Below are 16,299 nucleotides of genomic sequence, written 5' to 3' on the forward strand. Positions count from 1 at the left end.
CAGGAACTACTGATTGAATGAACTAACAAGGAAATTAAGGAGCAGAGAGCCGAGGTCCATCCGCACCCAGTCAGGGGCAGAGAGAGGCAGGCAGGAATCAGGCTAGGCGGCTTGATTCCTGGACTGGAGCCCAGGATTTTTCCTAGCCAGTTGGCTGTAACCTCCCCAGACAGGCAAGAAATGGGAGAGTGCTCAAGCAGGACTTGCCTTTGACCTCGGCGGACCTCGCCGAAAATTCTGGATCGAGGGGCCCCAAAATCAAGTGGCGCAGGAAACGCCACATCTCAATATCGCACCTGCCCCGCCTGAGAGCAAGACTACATATCCCAGTAGGGTCCGCGGCGCGCACGGCCCCTGCCACGCGGCTTGCGCCTCCGCCGTTGGCCCGCTGGGGGCGCTGCGGCGACCCCTCCGCCGCCCCGTAGAAATCTCCGCGGCCCCGGGGCCGCTTGCTTCCTGTTTGTCGGACGAGGAGACATGGCGGCGGCGCCGGCGGCTGCTGGGTCTGGGGCCGGCCGAGGGCGACGGGCAGCGGCGACGGTGGCGGCTTGGGGCGGATGGGGCGGCCGGCCGCGGCCCGGTAACATTCTCCTGCAGCTGCGGCAGGGTCAGCTGACCGGCCGGGGCCTGGTCCGGGCCGTGCAGGTACGAAGCCGGCCCGGAGGGGCGGGGCGGGGCGGACCGGGCGGGAGCTGGCGGGGGGCCGAAGAAGAGGCCTTTCCAGGCCGCCGCAGTACGGGCCCGACCCCTCTTCGCTGGCCGCGGGGCCTCCCTGCAGGCTGTCCGGATGCTGTCAGCCGCCGCGCGGCGGTAGGCAGCAGCCGGCGAGAGGCCCTGCTTAGGGGCCGAGCGGGCCTGGCTGCATCGGGCATCGATGGCGTGTACGAGCCCTGGGCCCAGCTCCTGGATCCTCCCAACCCTGCGCCACGTCTGCACGTCTGGGGGACCCTGAGCGAGTTTGGTTTAGCTTCTAAGGGCCGCGAGTTTCTCCCCCGTGAATTGGGTGGTGGGTCATTATTGCAGTCCCGGAACGGTTCCTAAGCGTATCATAAATGTCATTCTCTCAGAAAGGCCATTCCTTGACACTACCCCCTACCCCACTTCTAAAGTAGGTCCCCATTGTTATTCAATCACAGCCCTGAATTCCTTTCGTTCACATTACTTTCTTAGTCTGTAATTACATATTTCTTTGTTGTCTACCCTTTTTCTCGCCTGTATCCCACGTTAGGCTGAGCTCCAAAGGGTGCAGGGACTGTATCTGTTTAGCCAATGTAGAGCGTCATGCTTAAGAGCGAGGACTTTGGAGTCAGGCCTGGATTCAAAGCCTGGCTTGAGCAAGTTACCTTTCCGTGCCTCAGTTTTCTCATTTGTAAAAAGGAGATGATAATTAGTAACTTGCCTCTTAAGGTGGTGTGAGGATCAATGGAGACAATTGTGTAAAGCGTTAAGTGCATTTTGTTGCTTAGTAATGGTTGAAAGATAACCAGTTAGTTAATGCTGTACTTGCTATTTGGCTTATAATAGGCACCCAATATGTGATTAGTATTTTTTTGAATGAATGAAGGACACTGCTTTAGGGTAAGGCAGGATGAAAAGACCTAGGCTCCTCGCTCCCACTACCCCCCTTTCATTCCCAAAACTTAGGTTGCAAACACACCGGTAAAACATTAGCTTAATTTAAAGACAGCTTTTGCATATAGAAACTTTTTGAAGGATACACAAGAAACTAACACAGTGGTTGGTGGGGGTCGATGGCGATTGGGTAGATGAGGGAGAAAATGGGAGTGAGATTTCTCACAGTATACTATATATATCTATAAACTTGCCATTTCAGTATTACTCATATGATTAAAAGGACAGAATAAAGATAAAAACCAGGTGGTCTCTGTGTTAACGGGTTACAGATGAAGAACCAGTTCTGGGTTAGCAGTATTTTCCTGAACATCAGATAATCAGAGTTGAGCAACTTTTTCCCCCTGCATTCTTCTCTATCTGCCTTAACATCCTGGAAAGACTTGCTCTTTAAACCAAAATGCCTTACCTAGCTGGGTTGCAGGGACAGGTAGAAAGGGAGCTAACTCACCTTCACTGAGCACATACTTCGGATCAAACATTGTGCAAGGTATACAAACAGTGTCTTCATTTAATCTTTAGTCTTTCGAATGAGGTGTCAGGACTCCGCTCTCAACACAGATGAGGAAACTGAGGCTCCGAAAATTTAGGTGATGATCTACTAAACACCCATCTTGCTACTTTACATTCTGAGGGCAGTAGGGAGCCACAAAAGGCATTCGGCATAATAAATGAGGCAATTTAGGACACTTAATTTGTTTCCAGTGCTGGATGACTTGGAATGGGAGGAGATTGGAGAAGCTCATCAGATGGAAGGGTGCTAGGATATTCTTGAGCCTGGTTTAGAGTGATTATTGTGGTAATCAGTAGTTGTATGCAAGTGTGGAAGCTCTTTCAGATGTTGAGATGGAGAGATCTTCCTAAAACTCTGGTGAGGATAAAGTGGGGAATTTCATCTTTCAAATGTGGTTCATTACAATTCTGTCAATAGTCTTAGCTTTATTCATTATATTTCAACTAAAGGTCTCAAAATATAACTTGTATCCTTTCTTGGTAACTTCCCTTCATTTCTTCCTTGCCCCACACACCCCCTTTCCCCCACATTACAGGTAAATGCTTTCCTTACTGTGCATTTCCGTAGCACAGTAAGCGTGTCCATTATGGCATGTGGTATATTGGGAAGGACCAAATTGAAAATCAATTTTTTTAAGTTGTGGTGAACACATAACATGAAGTTTCCCATCTTACTCATTTTTAAGTGTACAATTCAGTAGTGTTAAGTGTATTCACATTGTTGTGAATCAGAGTTCCAGGATTTTTTCATTTTGCCAGTCTGCAACTCTATACCCATTAAACAACTCCCCTCCCACCCCCTTTCCCCAGCCCCTGGCAACTACCATTCTACTTTATGTTTCTATGAATTTGACTACTTTCGATACTTCATAGAAGTCGAATCAAACGCTATTTGTCTTTTTGTGACCGGCTTATTCCAATTCAGCTTAAAGTCCTCAAAGTTCATCCATGTGGTAGCATATAACAGGATTTCCTGGTAGAAGACCATATTTTGAAGGAAGGTGGACCTAGATTGAACCCTAGTTCTGTCACTTACTAGTTGAGGGACCTAGATTATGTTAAACTTCCTGAAGCTCTGTTTCCTTATTTCTAAAATGGTAATAATAATATCTATCTCATAGGGCTGTTTGGAGGATTAAGTGACATCGTGTCTCTGAAAAGGTTGGCCAGCGTGAGGCAGATAGTAGATGTTCAGTAAATAGTCGCCGTCGGCTTGCAGCTATTAGACTGGGCTTCTTAAGGGACTTGGTCTTAAGGTACTTTCAGAGCCTGAAACAGTGTCAGGCCCTTGATACCCAGGACTCAGAAAAGTGTTTGATTTGAAATACTGTTTGTGAGGGCTCAGTCTTCCTCCTCCTCAATCCTGTCTCTACTGCTAAACAGTCTCATGGCTTTAAAGAGTTCTAGAGTCAGATATCCTAGGTTTGAATCCCAGCTCTGGTACATACTTGCTGTCTGTGTTTGGGCAAGTGACTTATCTCTTTATACCTCAGTTTCTTCATTTGTAGAATTGGGCTAATTGTGAGACCTAGTCTGTAAGAATGTGGTAAGGATCAAGTGAGTGTATACATATAAAGCACTTAAAAGGTGTTTTAAAATATAGTAAGCATGCTATAAAGGTTAGCAAGTATTGTTTAACAAATTCTCTATATTCTGATGGATCCTAAATCTATATTTCCATCCAGATTTCTCCCATTAGCTTCAGATGGGTATATCCAGATATCTTCTCAACACCTCCACTTAGATGTCTAGTGGGCATCTCAAACTTAATATGTCAAATAAAATTCCTGATTCCCTGATTCCTCTTTCACCAAACCTGATTGTCCCCCGGTCTTCCCTATTTCCCTAAATGGGATTTAAGAGAAGTCTGGGAGAAGACTACAGACCACCTGATTTAGAACAGGCCTGTGCTAGGTGGGTTTTAATATATTTTCCTTTCTTTCCTCCCGTTTAATTTGTCCTCTGTCAAGGTAATAAAGTAATGCTGGTGTAATGCTTTAGTGTTTACAGAGCCTGTGTACATTTATCAGCACATTTGATCCTTACAGCAAATTAGATCTTACAGATCCCTTGCTTAAAGCCCTGCGGTGGCATCCCACTGCAGTTAGAATCAAATCTGCATTCCTCACAGTGGGTGCACAAGACCTGCATGATCAGTAGAAGTTGAGGGAAAGGGACAGACTAGGCAAACCCTGGGCTCAAGGCAGAGTAACTCACACAGGTCATGACCCACCACCCCTAGAGCTAGTCCTTCAGTTTAGCAGTCTGGTGACAAACTAGGTTATGGCATCCTCATTCTGTTTCCCAAATGCTAGTTGTTGCTTCCTTCAAGATTACTGGCGTATCTAACTTCTACCTGAATGTTACCTCATACTTTTTCTTGAGATTGACACCTCCTTTTTTTTTTTTTTTTTTTTTTTTTTAAATTTCAGTAAGCGCAACTTGTTTTAGCCTCATCCTGCATTAGATTTGTGAAATGTAGGGGTTTAAGTCAAATAGAGTCCCCTTGCCTGTCAAGGGCAGTTTGGTATTGAAAAACCCGTGGATAGGATAAATTCTCATAAATTAAAAATAGACATACTGTTCATTTTAACAGGAAGTTTTTGTATTTACAAACCATAAAATTCACTCCTAATTATATTGAAACAAAACAAATCCCATTAAAGTGGACACAGGTATTCCTTGGTTAACATTTATTATCAGAATACCCTAACAAAGTATTTCATCTTCATGAGTTATTTTTTAAGACCTCTATTTACTTGCTTTTAATATATAGTAAGACATAAGATATCTTATACTTAGGACTAGGGCGCCTGTATGCTCAGTTAAGCATCTGCCTTCGGCTCAGGTTATGATCCCAGGGTCCTGGGATCAAGTCCCACATTGGGTTCCTGGCTCAGCGGGGAGTCCGCTTCTCCCTCTGCCCCCTCCCCCTTGCTTGTGCACACTCTCTATTTCTCTCAAAAATAAATAAATTTTTAAAAAGCTATCTTACACTTGGGACTAAACAAGATAAACATTTATGTTTATGAAATTCAGCCTTTATTTAAAAAGAAAAGCAGTAAAGACAATAAGTCAATGAAAACTAAGTGTCTGGAAATGTCACATCCACTGAACAGGTTGACAGCTTAGGCAGCATGATGTAAGAGATTATCACTGCTATAAACTGTCAGACCACAAGTACTCCAAGAGAAGAAACCCATACAACACCTGCCAGTAATTCAGCTTTGAAGATGACTGGATTGGTGGCTCTTCATCACAGTACTCAGCTGTTCACAAGGAAAACAAAATCCAAATGATTATTTTTAAATGGGAGTAAATGCCTTGTAAGACAATGTAGACGTCGTAAAGAAATTCCTTGTGTGGTTGAATATTTGGAATATGATAGGGAAACTCTCTGGGTATCATGAGCCTTGTAATTAAAAATGGCCGGGCCCTGCCCCACTTTTTATCCCCAGATTCTAACCCTCCCCACACGACCACTGTCCACATTGTAGCTGTTTGTTTTGCAGGGGGAGGGTCCTGCAGGAAACAGGATAGCCAGTATTTCTTTCTTTTCTTCTTTCTTTTTTTCCTTTCTTTCTTTTCTTTCTTTCCTTTCTTTTCTTGAGAGAGAGAGAGAGAGAGAGACAGTGAGAAACGGAACACAAGCAGGGGGAGTGAGAGAGGGAGAAGCAGGCTCTCCGCTGAACAGGGAGCCTGATGCAGGGCTTGATCCCAGGACCCTGGGGTCATGACCTGGGCCAAAGGCAGACGCTTAATGACTGAGCCATGCGGGCTCCCCAGGAGAGCCAGTATTTTTAAGTAACATGCTTTTATGGCTATTTCTTGACTTTTCAATTTTAGACACTATCTCTTGTAAACTAGGATTTAATTCACAACACCCTTTGCCACATATTTCTTTTTCATTCTCCTAATTTAGTTACATCACAGTTTGGCCTGTTGGTGTTAAGTATTTATATGATGGTGATCATGCTGATATCATTGTTTGCAGTAGGGCCATATAGTAGTGTATGCTTTGTATATTTTTTTTGTTTCCCTTTGAGTTTAAAGCCACTGTCTCCCCCCTCCATTTTTTGAATTGAGATATAAATATAGTAGAATTCATCCTATTTAGTGTATAGAGGCATACTTTGTTTTGTTGTGCTTTGTCTGTTGTGCTTCACGGATGCTGCATTTTTGCAAAATTGAAGTTTTGTGACAGTCTTGCATGGAACAAGTCCGTTGGTGCCATTCTCCAACAACATTTGCTCACTTGATGTTTCTGTTACATTTTGGTAATGTTCACAATATTTCAAACTTTAATTACTATAATATAATGATCTGTGATCAGTGATTAAGACTTGCTGAAAGATCAGATGACAGCATTTCTTAGCAATATTTAATGAAGGCGTACTTTTTTTTTAGACATAATGCTATCTCACACTTATTGACTACAGTGTAATGTAAACATAACTTTTATTATGTACTAGAAAACCAAAGAATTCGTTTGTCTCACTTCATTGCAGTGGTCTGGAACTGAACCTACAATGTCTCTGAGGTATGTCTGTTAGTTCTATGAGTTTTGACAAATGCAGTTGTGTGACCACCACTACAGTTAGGATATAGAAAATTCCCTTGTAGTAGTTAACACCTTCCGCACCCCATCCTCTAGCAACTGCTCCTCTGTTTACTGTCCTATTCCTATGCCCTTTTATAGACTGTCATTGCAATGGAACTGTACCATATGCAGCCTTTGAGTCTGGCTACTTTCACTAGAATAATCTCATTCTAAAATTTGCTTTGCTTTTTGTGCGCTTATAATTTAGTCCCAATTCTAAAACTTTATTTTTTAAAAAGAAATCCTTCTTGGAATTCTCCATCTTCCTCCAATTTAGACTAGTTCCTTGCTAGGACAGCTATACATCTGAATTCTTGGAATTTCCCTTCACCAAATTCAAAGCATTTTATTTTTCTTATGTTTTAGATCCAGATCCTTTGTTTCTTGAATCCTGTCTTTCTTTGGGAGAGTGCATTCTCTTAGTAGCCTCCTAAGAAAGAGTACTTGAGAGGTGGCTTTTTTTTTTAAGCTTGCATATTTGAAAATGTCTTTTATTCTTATACTTGTATATTAAGTTTAGCTGGGTATAAAATTCTAAGTTGGGAGTTATTTTCCCTTAAATTTGTAATGGTGTTATTCCATTGTCTTTAAGCATTTGGTGTAACTGTTGAGAGGTTCTGTTCTGATTCCCATTCCTTAGTATGTGACCTATTCCGCCCCCCCCCCCGGCCCCTGAAAGCTTTTAGGATCATCTCTCTCTCTCTCTGGCATTCTGAAATTTAATCATGGTGATAGTCTTTTTTTGTATTCATTGGGCTGGACATTTGGTGTAGATATACATCAAAATATGTAACAACTAAAAAATGAATAACAACTATTAAAAAGTCATGTCTATTACCTGAAATTAATTTCCTCTGCAAAATGCACTGAATGTACTCTCAGAGTCCTCCTATTTTTCTTTTTTACTTTTTAAGATTTTTTAGGGTCCTCCTATTTTTAAAAGCCATTTTCTCTCCTATGATTATGTTGGGCTGATTGCTTTGGAGAACTTCATGGAATAGGGGAGAGTTGAGTTGGTTCTGAAGAATGAGTAGAATTTGAGTAGCAGAGATATTTCTGGCACTAAGAACACCACTGAGAAAGTCCTTCTGATTGGCCATTAGAAGACAGGGAAGAGACAGTGAATGCTTGTATGGAAGATAGTGAAAGATAAGTGTAGATATGTTGGGAATGGGATGGGGAAGGTAATTAATATTCATTGAGCATCTACTGGTGCCATTGTGCAGAGACTTGTTTGTTTATTAAATATTTGACCTACAAAAACCTATATAGTAAGTAATACCATAATATTATGGCAATACCCATGTACCTACCACCAAACTTAAGACAGTATCAGTATATTTAATGTCCCTTCATCTCATTCCCTCCCCCATCAGAGGTAATATGTGTTTTGAATAGAAAACATGTGCACATACACATTCAGGTTACAGAGAAAAGTGAGTCTCCCTTGCAAATAGCCCACTACCACCTCTGCTGGCATCTTCCAATTCTCCCAGAGGCAGCTGTGGTTATTGATTTCTTGTGTATCTATCTAGAGACATGTTAAATTTAGAAAAGCAAATGTGCCTATATATCTTTTTTTCTTACGCAGTGGTATCATAATGTACATACTATTGCGCATTTATTTTTTTTTCACTCGAAAATGTATCGTAGAGATCCTTCCATAATCAGTACATACAAATCTATTTTGTTTCAGGCATTTAAAAAACTTTTTGTGTTGAAATATAACATACAAATAAAAATGCACAAAAAAAATGTGTACAGCTCAATGAATAGTAATAAAACCATCAACTATGTAGCAACCAACCAGATCACCTCTGTACCTCTACTCTACAGCTCTACTTTTCCTCCTCTCCAAATGAAATTACTAACCTGACTTCTAACATTGTATTTAGGTGTACTAGTTTTTATGCTTTATATAAATAGAATTAAACAGTATGTACTGAATCTGCTTTCTTTCATTCGATATTTGTTAGATTCATTCATGATGATAATGAAGCTGTAATTCATTAATTTTTATTGCTGTATAGTATTCTATTAATAAACCACAGTTCATTCTACCTTTGAGTATCTGAGATCTTTCCAGTTTGGGGCTTTTATGAGTACCACTTATATGAGTATTCTTGTACGTGTCTCTTGGTGCATATATGCACAGTTTCTTTTGGGTATATATTTAGAATTGCTGGGTTATAGGATATGTATGTGTTCAGCACCAGTTGCTATTACCAAACACTTTCCCAAGTGGTTGTACTAGTTTACATTCTCACCAGCAATGTATGAAGAGTACCTGCTGTTTCATGTTCTCACTAACCCATGCATGGTGTTGCCAGGCTTTTTAAATTTGGTCATTCTAGTGTTTGTGTATTGGTATCTCATTATGGTTTTGGTTTGTGTTTCCCCAATGATTAATGAAGTTCAGCACCTTTTCAGAAGTCTGTTGACCATTTGAACATCCTCTTTTGTGGATGGCCTGTTTAGATCTTTTGCATATTTTTCTCTGTTGGTTTTTTTTTTCTTTTTATTGATTTGAAGTTATTTCCATTTCCTGGATATGAGCCTTTATAATGATGTTTTATAAATATTTCTCTCATTTGGTGGTTTCCCTTTTTAGTCTCTAAAAAGATTTTTTGATGAACACACATGCTTAATTTTAATGTAGCTCATTGTATCACTATTTTCCTTTATGGTTAGTGCTTTTTGTATTCAATTTAAGAAGTCTTTGCCTACCCTAAGGATCATGAAGAAATTGTTTATCTTCTAGAAGCTTTATTGTTTTGCCTTTTACATTTAAATATATGTTCCATTTGGAATTTATTTTTGGATGTGGTGTAAGCTTGTGCATAAAGATACCCAGTTGACCCCACATTATTGAAAAGTTGCTTATTCCAGGAGTGTTCTGTGATGTCTGTTCTCATGTCTGTTTCCTGTCTATTTTTTCCCACTGGTCTGTTTATCCTTGTGCTTGATACCACTTTGTCTTATTTTCTGTAACTTCATGTGTGTTGATTTTGACTATAGTGTATTGAATAGGAATAGCTTCCTGTACATAGTTATCTTTAAGAGTTCCTTGGCTCTTCTTAGGGCTTTGCCATTTGTGTATACATTTTAGAACGAGTTTGCACATTTTTACAACAAAATTTTGTTTGGGATTGCATTCAATCTATTGAATACAATATAGTCATTCTCTTCCTTCCCCTCCCCTCCCCTTCTCTTCCACCCCTGTAACTGTAGGTGTAATATAAAAACAAGATTGATTTTTATATCATTCTTGTATTTATATGGCCCTTATATTTTAATACTTTACCTTTAGATTCTTTTAGATTGTATATGTATACAGTCATTTGTAAATATCATATCTGCAAATGAAGGTTTTATTTTTTATTTTTTATTTTTTTTTAAAGATTTTATTTATTTATTTGACAGAGACAGAGACAGCCAGCGAGAGAGGGAACACAAGCAGGGGGAGTGGGAGAGGAAGAAACAGGCTCATAGCGGAAGAGCCTGATGTGGGGCTCGATCCCATAACGCCGGGATCACGCCCTGAGCCGAAGGCAGACGCTTAACCGCTGTGCCACCCAGGTGCCCCTTATGTTATCCTTTTCAATCTTATATTTTTTCTATTTCTTGCCTAACTGTGCTGCCTGAGTGGAAGTGTCATGTTCCTGATCTAAGAGGGAAAGCCTTAAACATTTCACCATTAAGTATGACGTTTGCTTAAGGTTTTCTGTAGATACTGTTATTTGTTCACTTCTTTTTTCAGTTTATGATGTTGCATTTTATAAAAATCTTTTTCTCATCAATTAAGATGTTCATATAATTGTTCTTTATGTTTTCAGTGTGATGAATTACCTATTTTTCCTTTGTTACATGTTTTTTAGAGGTCATATCTAAGAAAAACATTGCCTAATCTAAGGTTATGAAATCTATGCCTATGTTTTCCTCTAAAAGTTTCATAGTTTTAGCTCTTACATTTAGATCTTTAATCCATTTTGAGTTAATTTCTGTATATGGTATGTGTAAAGGAGTCCATCTTCATTCTTTTGCTTATGGATACCAGTTTCCCAGCAACATTTGTTGAAAAGACCTTTTTTTTTCTCATTGAATTGTGTTGACACCGTTGTCAAAAATCAGTTAACCATAAATGTAGGGATTTAATTTTGGAATCTCAGTACTATTCCATTGATCTTGTTGTTTATCCTTATGCCAAAGTCTTGATTATTACAAGCTTGTAATAAACTTTGAAATCAGTGTGATTCTTCCAACTTTGTTCTCTTTTTTCAAGATTATTTTGGCCATCCTGGGTCATTTGCATTTCCATATGAATTTTAGTATCAGGTTGTCAATTTCTTCAATGAAGCTGCCTGGGATTGTGATAGAAACTGCATTGAATCAGTATAGGAAGTATTGCTATTTTAGCAATATTAAGTCTTCCAATCTGTGAACATGGATGGCTTTCTATTTATTTAGGGTTCTTTAATTTCTTTTGATAATATTTTGTCGTTTAATTTTATAAGTCTTGTATTCCTTTTGTTAAATTTATTCCTAAGTGTTATGATTTTGGGTTTCATTATAAATGGGACTTTCTTAATTTCATTTTTGGATTGTCTGTTGTAAGTATATAGAAATTTAGCTAACTTTTGTATATCGGTTTTTATCCTGCAACCTTGCTGATTCATTTATTAGCTCTAATAGTTTTATATGTGGGTTCCATAATGTAGTCTATATACAATATCATAGGATGGCAAATACAGTTTTCTTTTCCATCTCTGAATGCCTTTATTTCTTTTTCTTACCTAATTGCTGTGGCCTGAATCACTAGTACAATGTTAAATAGAAGTGGTGAGGATCAATATCCTTGTCTTTTTCCTGATCTTAATGGGAAAGCATTCAGGCTTTTACTGTTAATTATGATGATAGCTGTGGGTTTTTGGTAAATAACCCTTTATCGGGTTGATTAGATTGATTAATTTTCATATGTTGAACCAATTTGCATTCCTGGAATATACTTTGCTTGGTCATGGTTTGGAATACTTTTTACATGTTGCTGGATTTGGTTTGCTAGTGTTTTGCTGGGGATTTTTGTGTCTATATCCATCAGAGATATTGGTCTGTGGTGTTCTTGTGACATCTTTGTCAGATTTTGGTATCAGGGTAACAGAATGAGTTGGGAAGTGTTCCCTTTTTTGTTTTATGAAAGAGTCTGTGAAGAATTTTTAGTTTCTCTTTAAATGTTTTGTAGAATTGACCAGTGAAGCATCTGGACTTAGGCTTTTCTTTGTGGGTAGTTTTCTTTCCTTTTTTCTTATTAAATCACTGATTCAGCTCTTCTTGAGTCAGTTTCAGTTTTTTGTGTCTTTCTAGGAGTTTGTCCATTTCATCTAGGTTATGTAATTTGTTGGCATATAATTATTACTACGGCTTCTTTATAAACCTTTTAATTTATGGTTGGTAGTAATGTCCCCTCTTTCATTCCTGAATGTAGTTATTTGAGTCAGTGTTAAGTTGGTCATTATAACTAAAATTTTAATTTAGTTGATCTTTTCAGAGAACCAACTTTTGATTTTGTTGGTTTTTCTTGATTATTTTTCTATTCTCCATATCATTTATTTTTGTAGTAGTATTTATTTCCTTGTGCTTGTTTGGGGTTTGGTTTATTCTTTTCTAGTTTCTCACAGTGGAAGTTTAGATAATTTATCTGAGATATCTTTCCTTTTTAATATAAATGTTTATACCTGTATATTTGTAAACACTACTTTTGCTGAGTCCCATAAAACCATGTTTGTTTTCTTTTTTTCCTTTCAAGGAAAGGAAAGATGGTTTCCCGTTGCTTTTGGACATTGTTTTTGAATGATATGAAATTGCTGATATTCAGTCATTTTTTACCTACAGAAATGGTAATGCTCTTGGTTCACCCAAACACAGATTACTCTCACAAACATTTCATTACCTTTACTTCTGTATTATCTTATTTTTACAATCTGAGAAATCAAGCTCAGGAAGAATAGTGGGATTTATTCAAAATCATAGGACTGGTATGCGTCAGGATAGAAGTTATTGAAGACCTGCATGTCCCGTAATAATAGTCATGAGGTGCTTTTGATCTGATCGAGGGACAAGTGTGTATGAAAATAATTCACATCCGGCCTCTGGTTAATGATATGTCCTAAGAATGTTAGTGGAACTGTGCCATAATTGGTTAATGAACCTGTCATTAAACTAGAAGGTTATTGCTCATTCCTTCAAACATTTACTGAGTCTCTGTTCTATGCCTGCCATTCTTTGAGAGAGAGAAGGTGGGCGTGATAAACACAGCCTGGTACCTACTCTGAAGGAGCTTGTGGTCTACAGGAGGAGAGGGACAAGTGAATGAGTAATTATGATACAGAGGGAAAATGTTAGATAAGGCCCCAGAGGAGGGACACTTACTCGCTTAGAAAGGAGAGAGGGGGAGGGGTACCTGGTGAGCATCCATCTCAGGCCCTGATCTCAGGGCTGAGGTTATAATTTCGGGGTCGTGGGATTGAGCCCTGCATCAGGCCTCATGTCGGGCTCCGTGTTCAGTGTGGAGTCTATTTGAAATTCTTTCTTCCCCCAACCCCCTCCACTCCTAGTGTGCGTGTGTGCCTGCGCTTTCTCTCTCTCTCTCTCAAATAAATAAAATCTTTTAAAAAAGAAACAAAAAGGAGAAGGGAAGACCCAGCAAGGAACATTTGGCTTATTTGGCTTACACTTTGAAGAAGGAGAAGGAGCTTTCCAGGTAAAGACCAGGAGAGGACATTTTAGGCAAGGAAGAACACGTGCAGAGAGACATAGAAAACATGCACATTTGGAGCCTGGAGTGTGACTGGGAAAGGGATGAAACTAGAGAGGAGGGCAGGTGATAGAATATAAAGGCGGCTATGTCACAAGGCAAGGAGTTGTACTTTAGCTTGTAGGCTCTTGGGGAGCTTTTGAAGGTTTCTAGAAGGAGACCTTTGAATTACTTGTCCTGGGTGTGTTTAGGAGGCAGCTGCTTCCCTTTACCATGCATGCTGGTAGTTCTTTCCTCGCCAGTAAAACGTTCCTTTTTCTTTTTTTCTTTTGACTCACAGTTCACGGAGACATTTTTGGCAGAGAGGGACAAACAGTCCAAGTGGAGTGGAATTCCTCAGCTGCTCCTGAAGCTGTATGCAACCAGCCACCTCCACAGTGACTTCATTGAGTGCCAAAACATCCTCAAGGTAACTCTTAGGGGCTTTGGGAGGGCTGCATTCAAAGCCTCCAGGTGACACGATGTGTGTTTTTTTTCTCCTTCAGTGTATGTACTTTTTAAAATAGCCTGTTTTTAATGTGTAAGCTGTAGAAAATTTGGGAAGTTCAGAAAAAGTGCAAAGAAGAAAATAAAAATCAACTGTAATCCCACCACCCAGAGATAATCCCCATTAAGTTCCTGTGTCTGTGCTTCTGGGCTTTATTCACACTTGTTTTGTGGCAGTGCTTGCTTAATTCGGGAGGCCAACACTGTGTCCCGGGATTGTGATGACATTCTTCTTGAGCAGGAGTTTTAAAACTCCCATGTTGCTAAAGGTTCAAGGAAGTGGCCTTGTGGTTGTCGATCCATTATGACCAACATAAGATGAAGGAACTGGGGTTGATGGTTGGGAGAGGGATGGAAGAGTGCAGAGAGATGCTAAGGCACCTGTTCTCGAACTTGAGTGTGTATCAGAATCACCTGGAAGGCTTGGTAAAACAGTGCTGGCCCCCACGCGCCCGCCCAGAGTTTCAGGTTCAGTAGGTCTGGAGTTATGGTATCCAAACTTTAGCTTGGGAGATAGGTCCAAATTTGAATTTAGATCACCAGTACTAGCTGCAGTTAAAACCCATGCAAGTTATAGTTGATCATAATGAAACTTGATATAATGTTCTTCAGAGGTAAAGTTTTGATTATTATATCACATAAGTCATTCTAAAATATAGTAGGCAGCAAATAAGCTTTCCCTTTAAGAAGAGATGTTTTGTCTGTACAAATTTTCCATAAATTGAAAATCATTTCCAAATAAAAGTTTATTTAATTTAAAAAAGGTGTTTTGTATTCTTAATATAGTCTGAATGGGATAGAAATAGAGTCTTTTACATTTGTTTGAAAACTTTGCAAGGAATTGTACATTATTACACTTGATTCCTGCAAAATCTCTGAATGTGGGGTAGAAGAAAGAGAGAAATTAACATTTGTGAATACTTGCTCTTGATGCATGATCACTATTTCTTTATTCATCCAACACATGCTTCTTTGAAGCCTGTGTACAAGGATTATTTAATTCTTATGGTAACTCTGACATGCGTGGTATACTTGTTTTAGTCCAGAGTACTTTTGATTGCAAGTGACAGTAACCCACTCAGACTAGCAAAAAAGATCCTTTATTGTCTCGCATAACTGGAGAGCATATGTGTGAATTCAGGGGCTGAACAGGGTTAAGCTGTACTTTCTTACCTTGACATCTGTGTGTGGCCTCATGTTCCTCCATGTAATCACAGCTGTAAGGTGACATTTCTACAACTTGGGCCAGCCACCGAGGTGAGGGGGATGAGAGACTATTGGCCAAGCCTGGTCACCTGCTCCTGGTGCTTGGTGGCAACCCCAGCAGAACTCTGTGGAAAGTGGGGAGGGGCCTTTCCCCCAAGGAAATGGGGCTTTTACTTGAAGAAGAGATAAAGAGATAGTGGGCAAGCAAACGCAGATGTCTTCTACAATTCCCTTTTTCAGTTGTGAAAGAACAGCCTCAGCAATAACCCACCCAAAGCCTGTGGCTGTCACATGATGAGCCCAGATTTGTCTTCGTCTTCCTCTAAGACCAGCTTCCACTGTACTATGTTGCCAGCAGGAATTACATCCTAGTTTTATAGTTGAGAAAAATGAGACCCAGAGAAAGTGGTTCAGTCTTTAGTAAATGGTTCAGTCACTAATTACGTGAGCCTGGGCAGCTTTGTGATTTTGCTTTTCACGTATAAAATGAGTAAAACTATACTCACTTCATTGAATTATTTTAAGGATTAGATGGGCTAAAGTATCAAACCCCAGTGCCCAGCATGTTACAGGTTATCTGTAAGAGTTCTGCTTTTTCTTTCTTTTTTTATTTTTAAAGATTTTATTTTATTTTATTCGGCAGAGGGACAGCCAGCGAGAGAGGGAACACAAGCAGGGGGAGTGGGAGAGGAAGAAGCAGGCTCATAGCAGAGGAGCCTGATGTGGGGCTCGATCCCAGAACGCCGGGATCACGCCCTGAGCCGAAGGCAGACGCTTAACCGCTGTGCCACCCAGGTGCCCCGAGTTCTGCTTTTTCTTGATGTGTGGTGCCTGGACCAGCAATATTAGCAGCGCTGGGGAGGTTGTTACAAATGCACGTTCTCAGGCCCCACCCCAGGCCTATTGAATCAGAGACTCTGCAGGTGGGACTCAGCAGTATGGGTTTTAACAGGTCTTTCTGGTGATTCTGATGTTCGCCACTGTGTGAGAACCACTGCTCTAGCCCATCGTGTGCCATCTTCCCTCAAGATCTCTGAAGAGAGAGCCTAAT

General features: G+C 40.1%; 1 protein-coding gene across 3 annotated transcripts in view; it reads left to right on the forward strand.

Annotated features, from left to right (window-relative positions):
- Positions 1-426: 426 nt before the first annotated feature.
- Positions 427-16,299, forward strand: part of TRPC4AP (transient receptor potential cation channel subfamily C member 4 associated protein) — a 67,147-nt gene continuing 51,274 nt past the window's right edge. The window contains exons 1-2 of one of the 3 annotated variants that reach the window (XM_087853623.1): positions 427-645; positions 13,837-13,965. In XM_087853623.1, the coding sequence (XP_087709749.1) occupies positions 478-645; positions 13,837-13,965 (297 nt within the window). In that variant the 5' untranslated portion in view covers positions 427-477. The remainder of the gene's footprint in view (positions 646-13,836; positions 13,966-16,299) is intronic. The other 2 variants (XM_045806189.2, XM_045806183.2) reach the window with 2 other exon arrangements.

Source organism: Ursus americanus, chromosome 22 (genome assembly GCF_024610735.1).
Source record: "Ursus americanus isolate L20-20 chromosome 22, mUrsAme1.1.p, whole genome shotgun sequence".
In the NCBI taxonomy this organism is placed as follows: Eukaryota; Metazoa; Chordata; class Mammalia; order Carnivora; family Ursidae; genus Ursus; species Ursus americanus.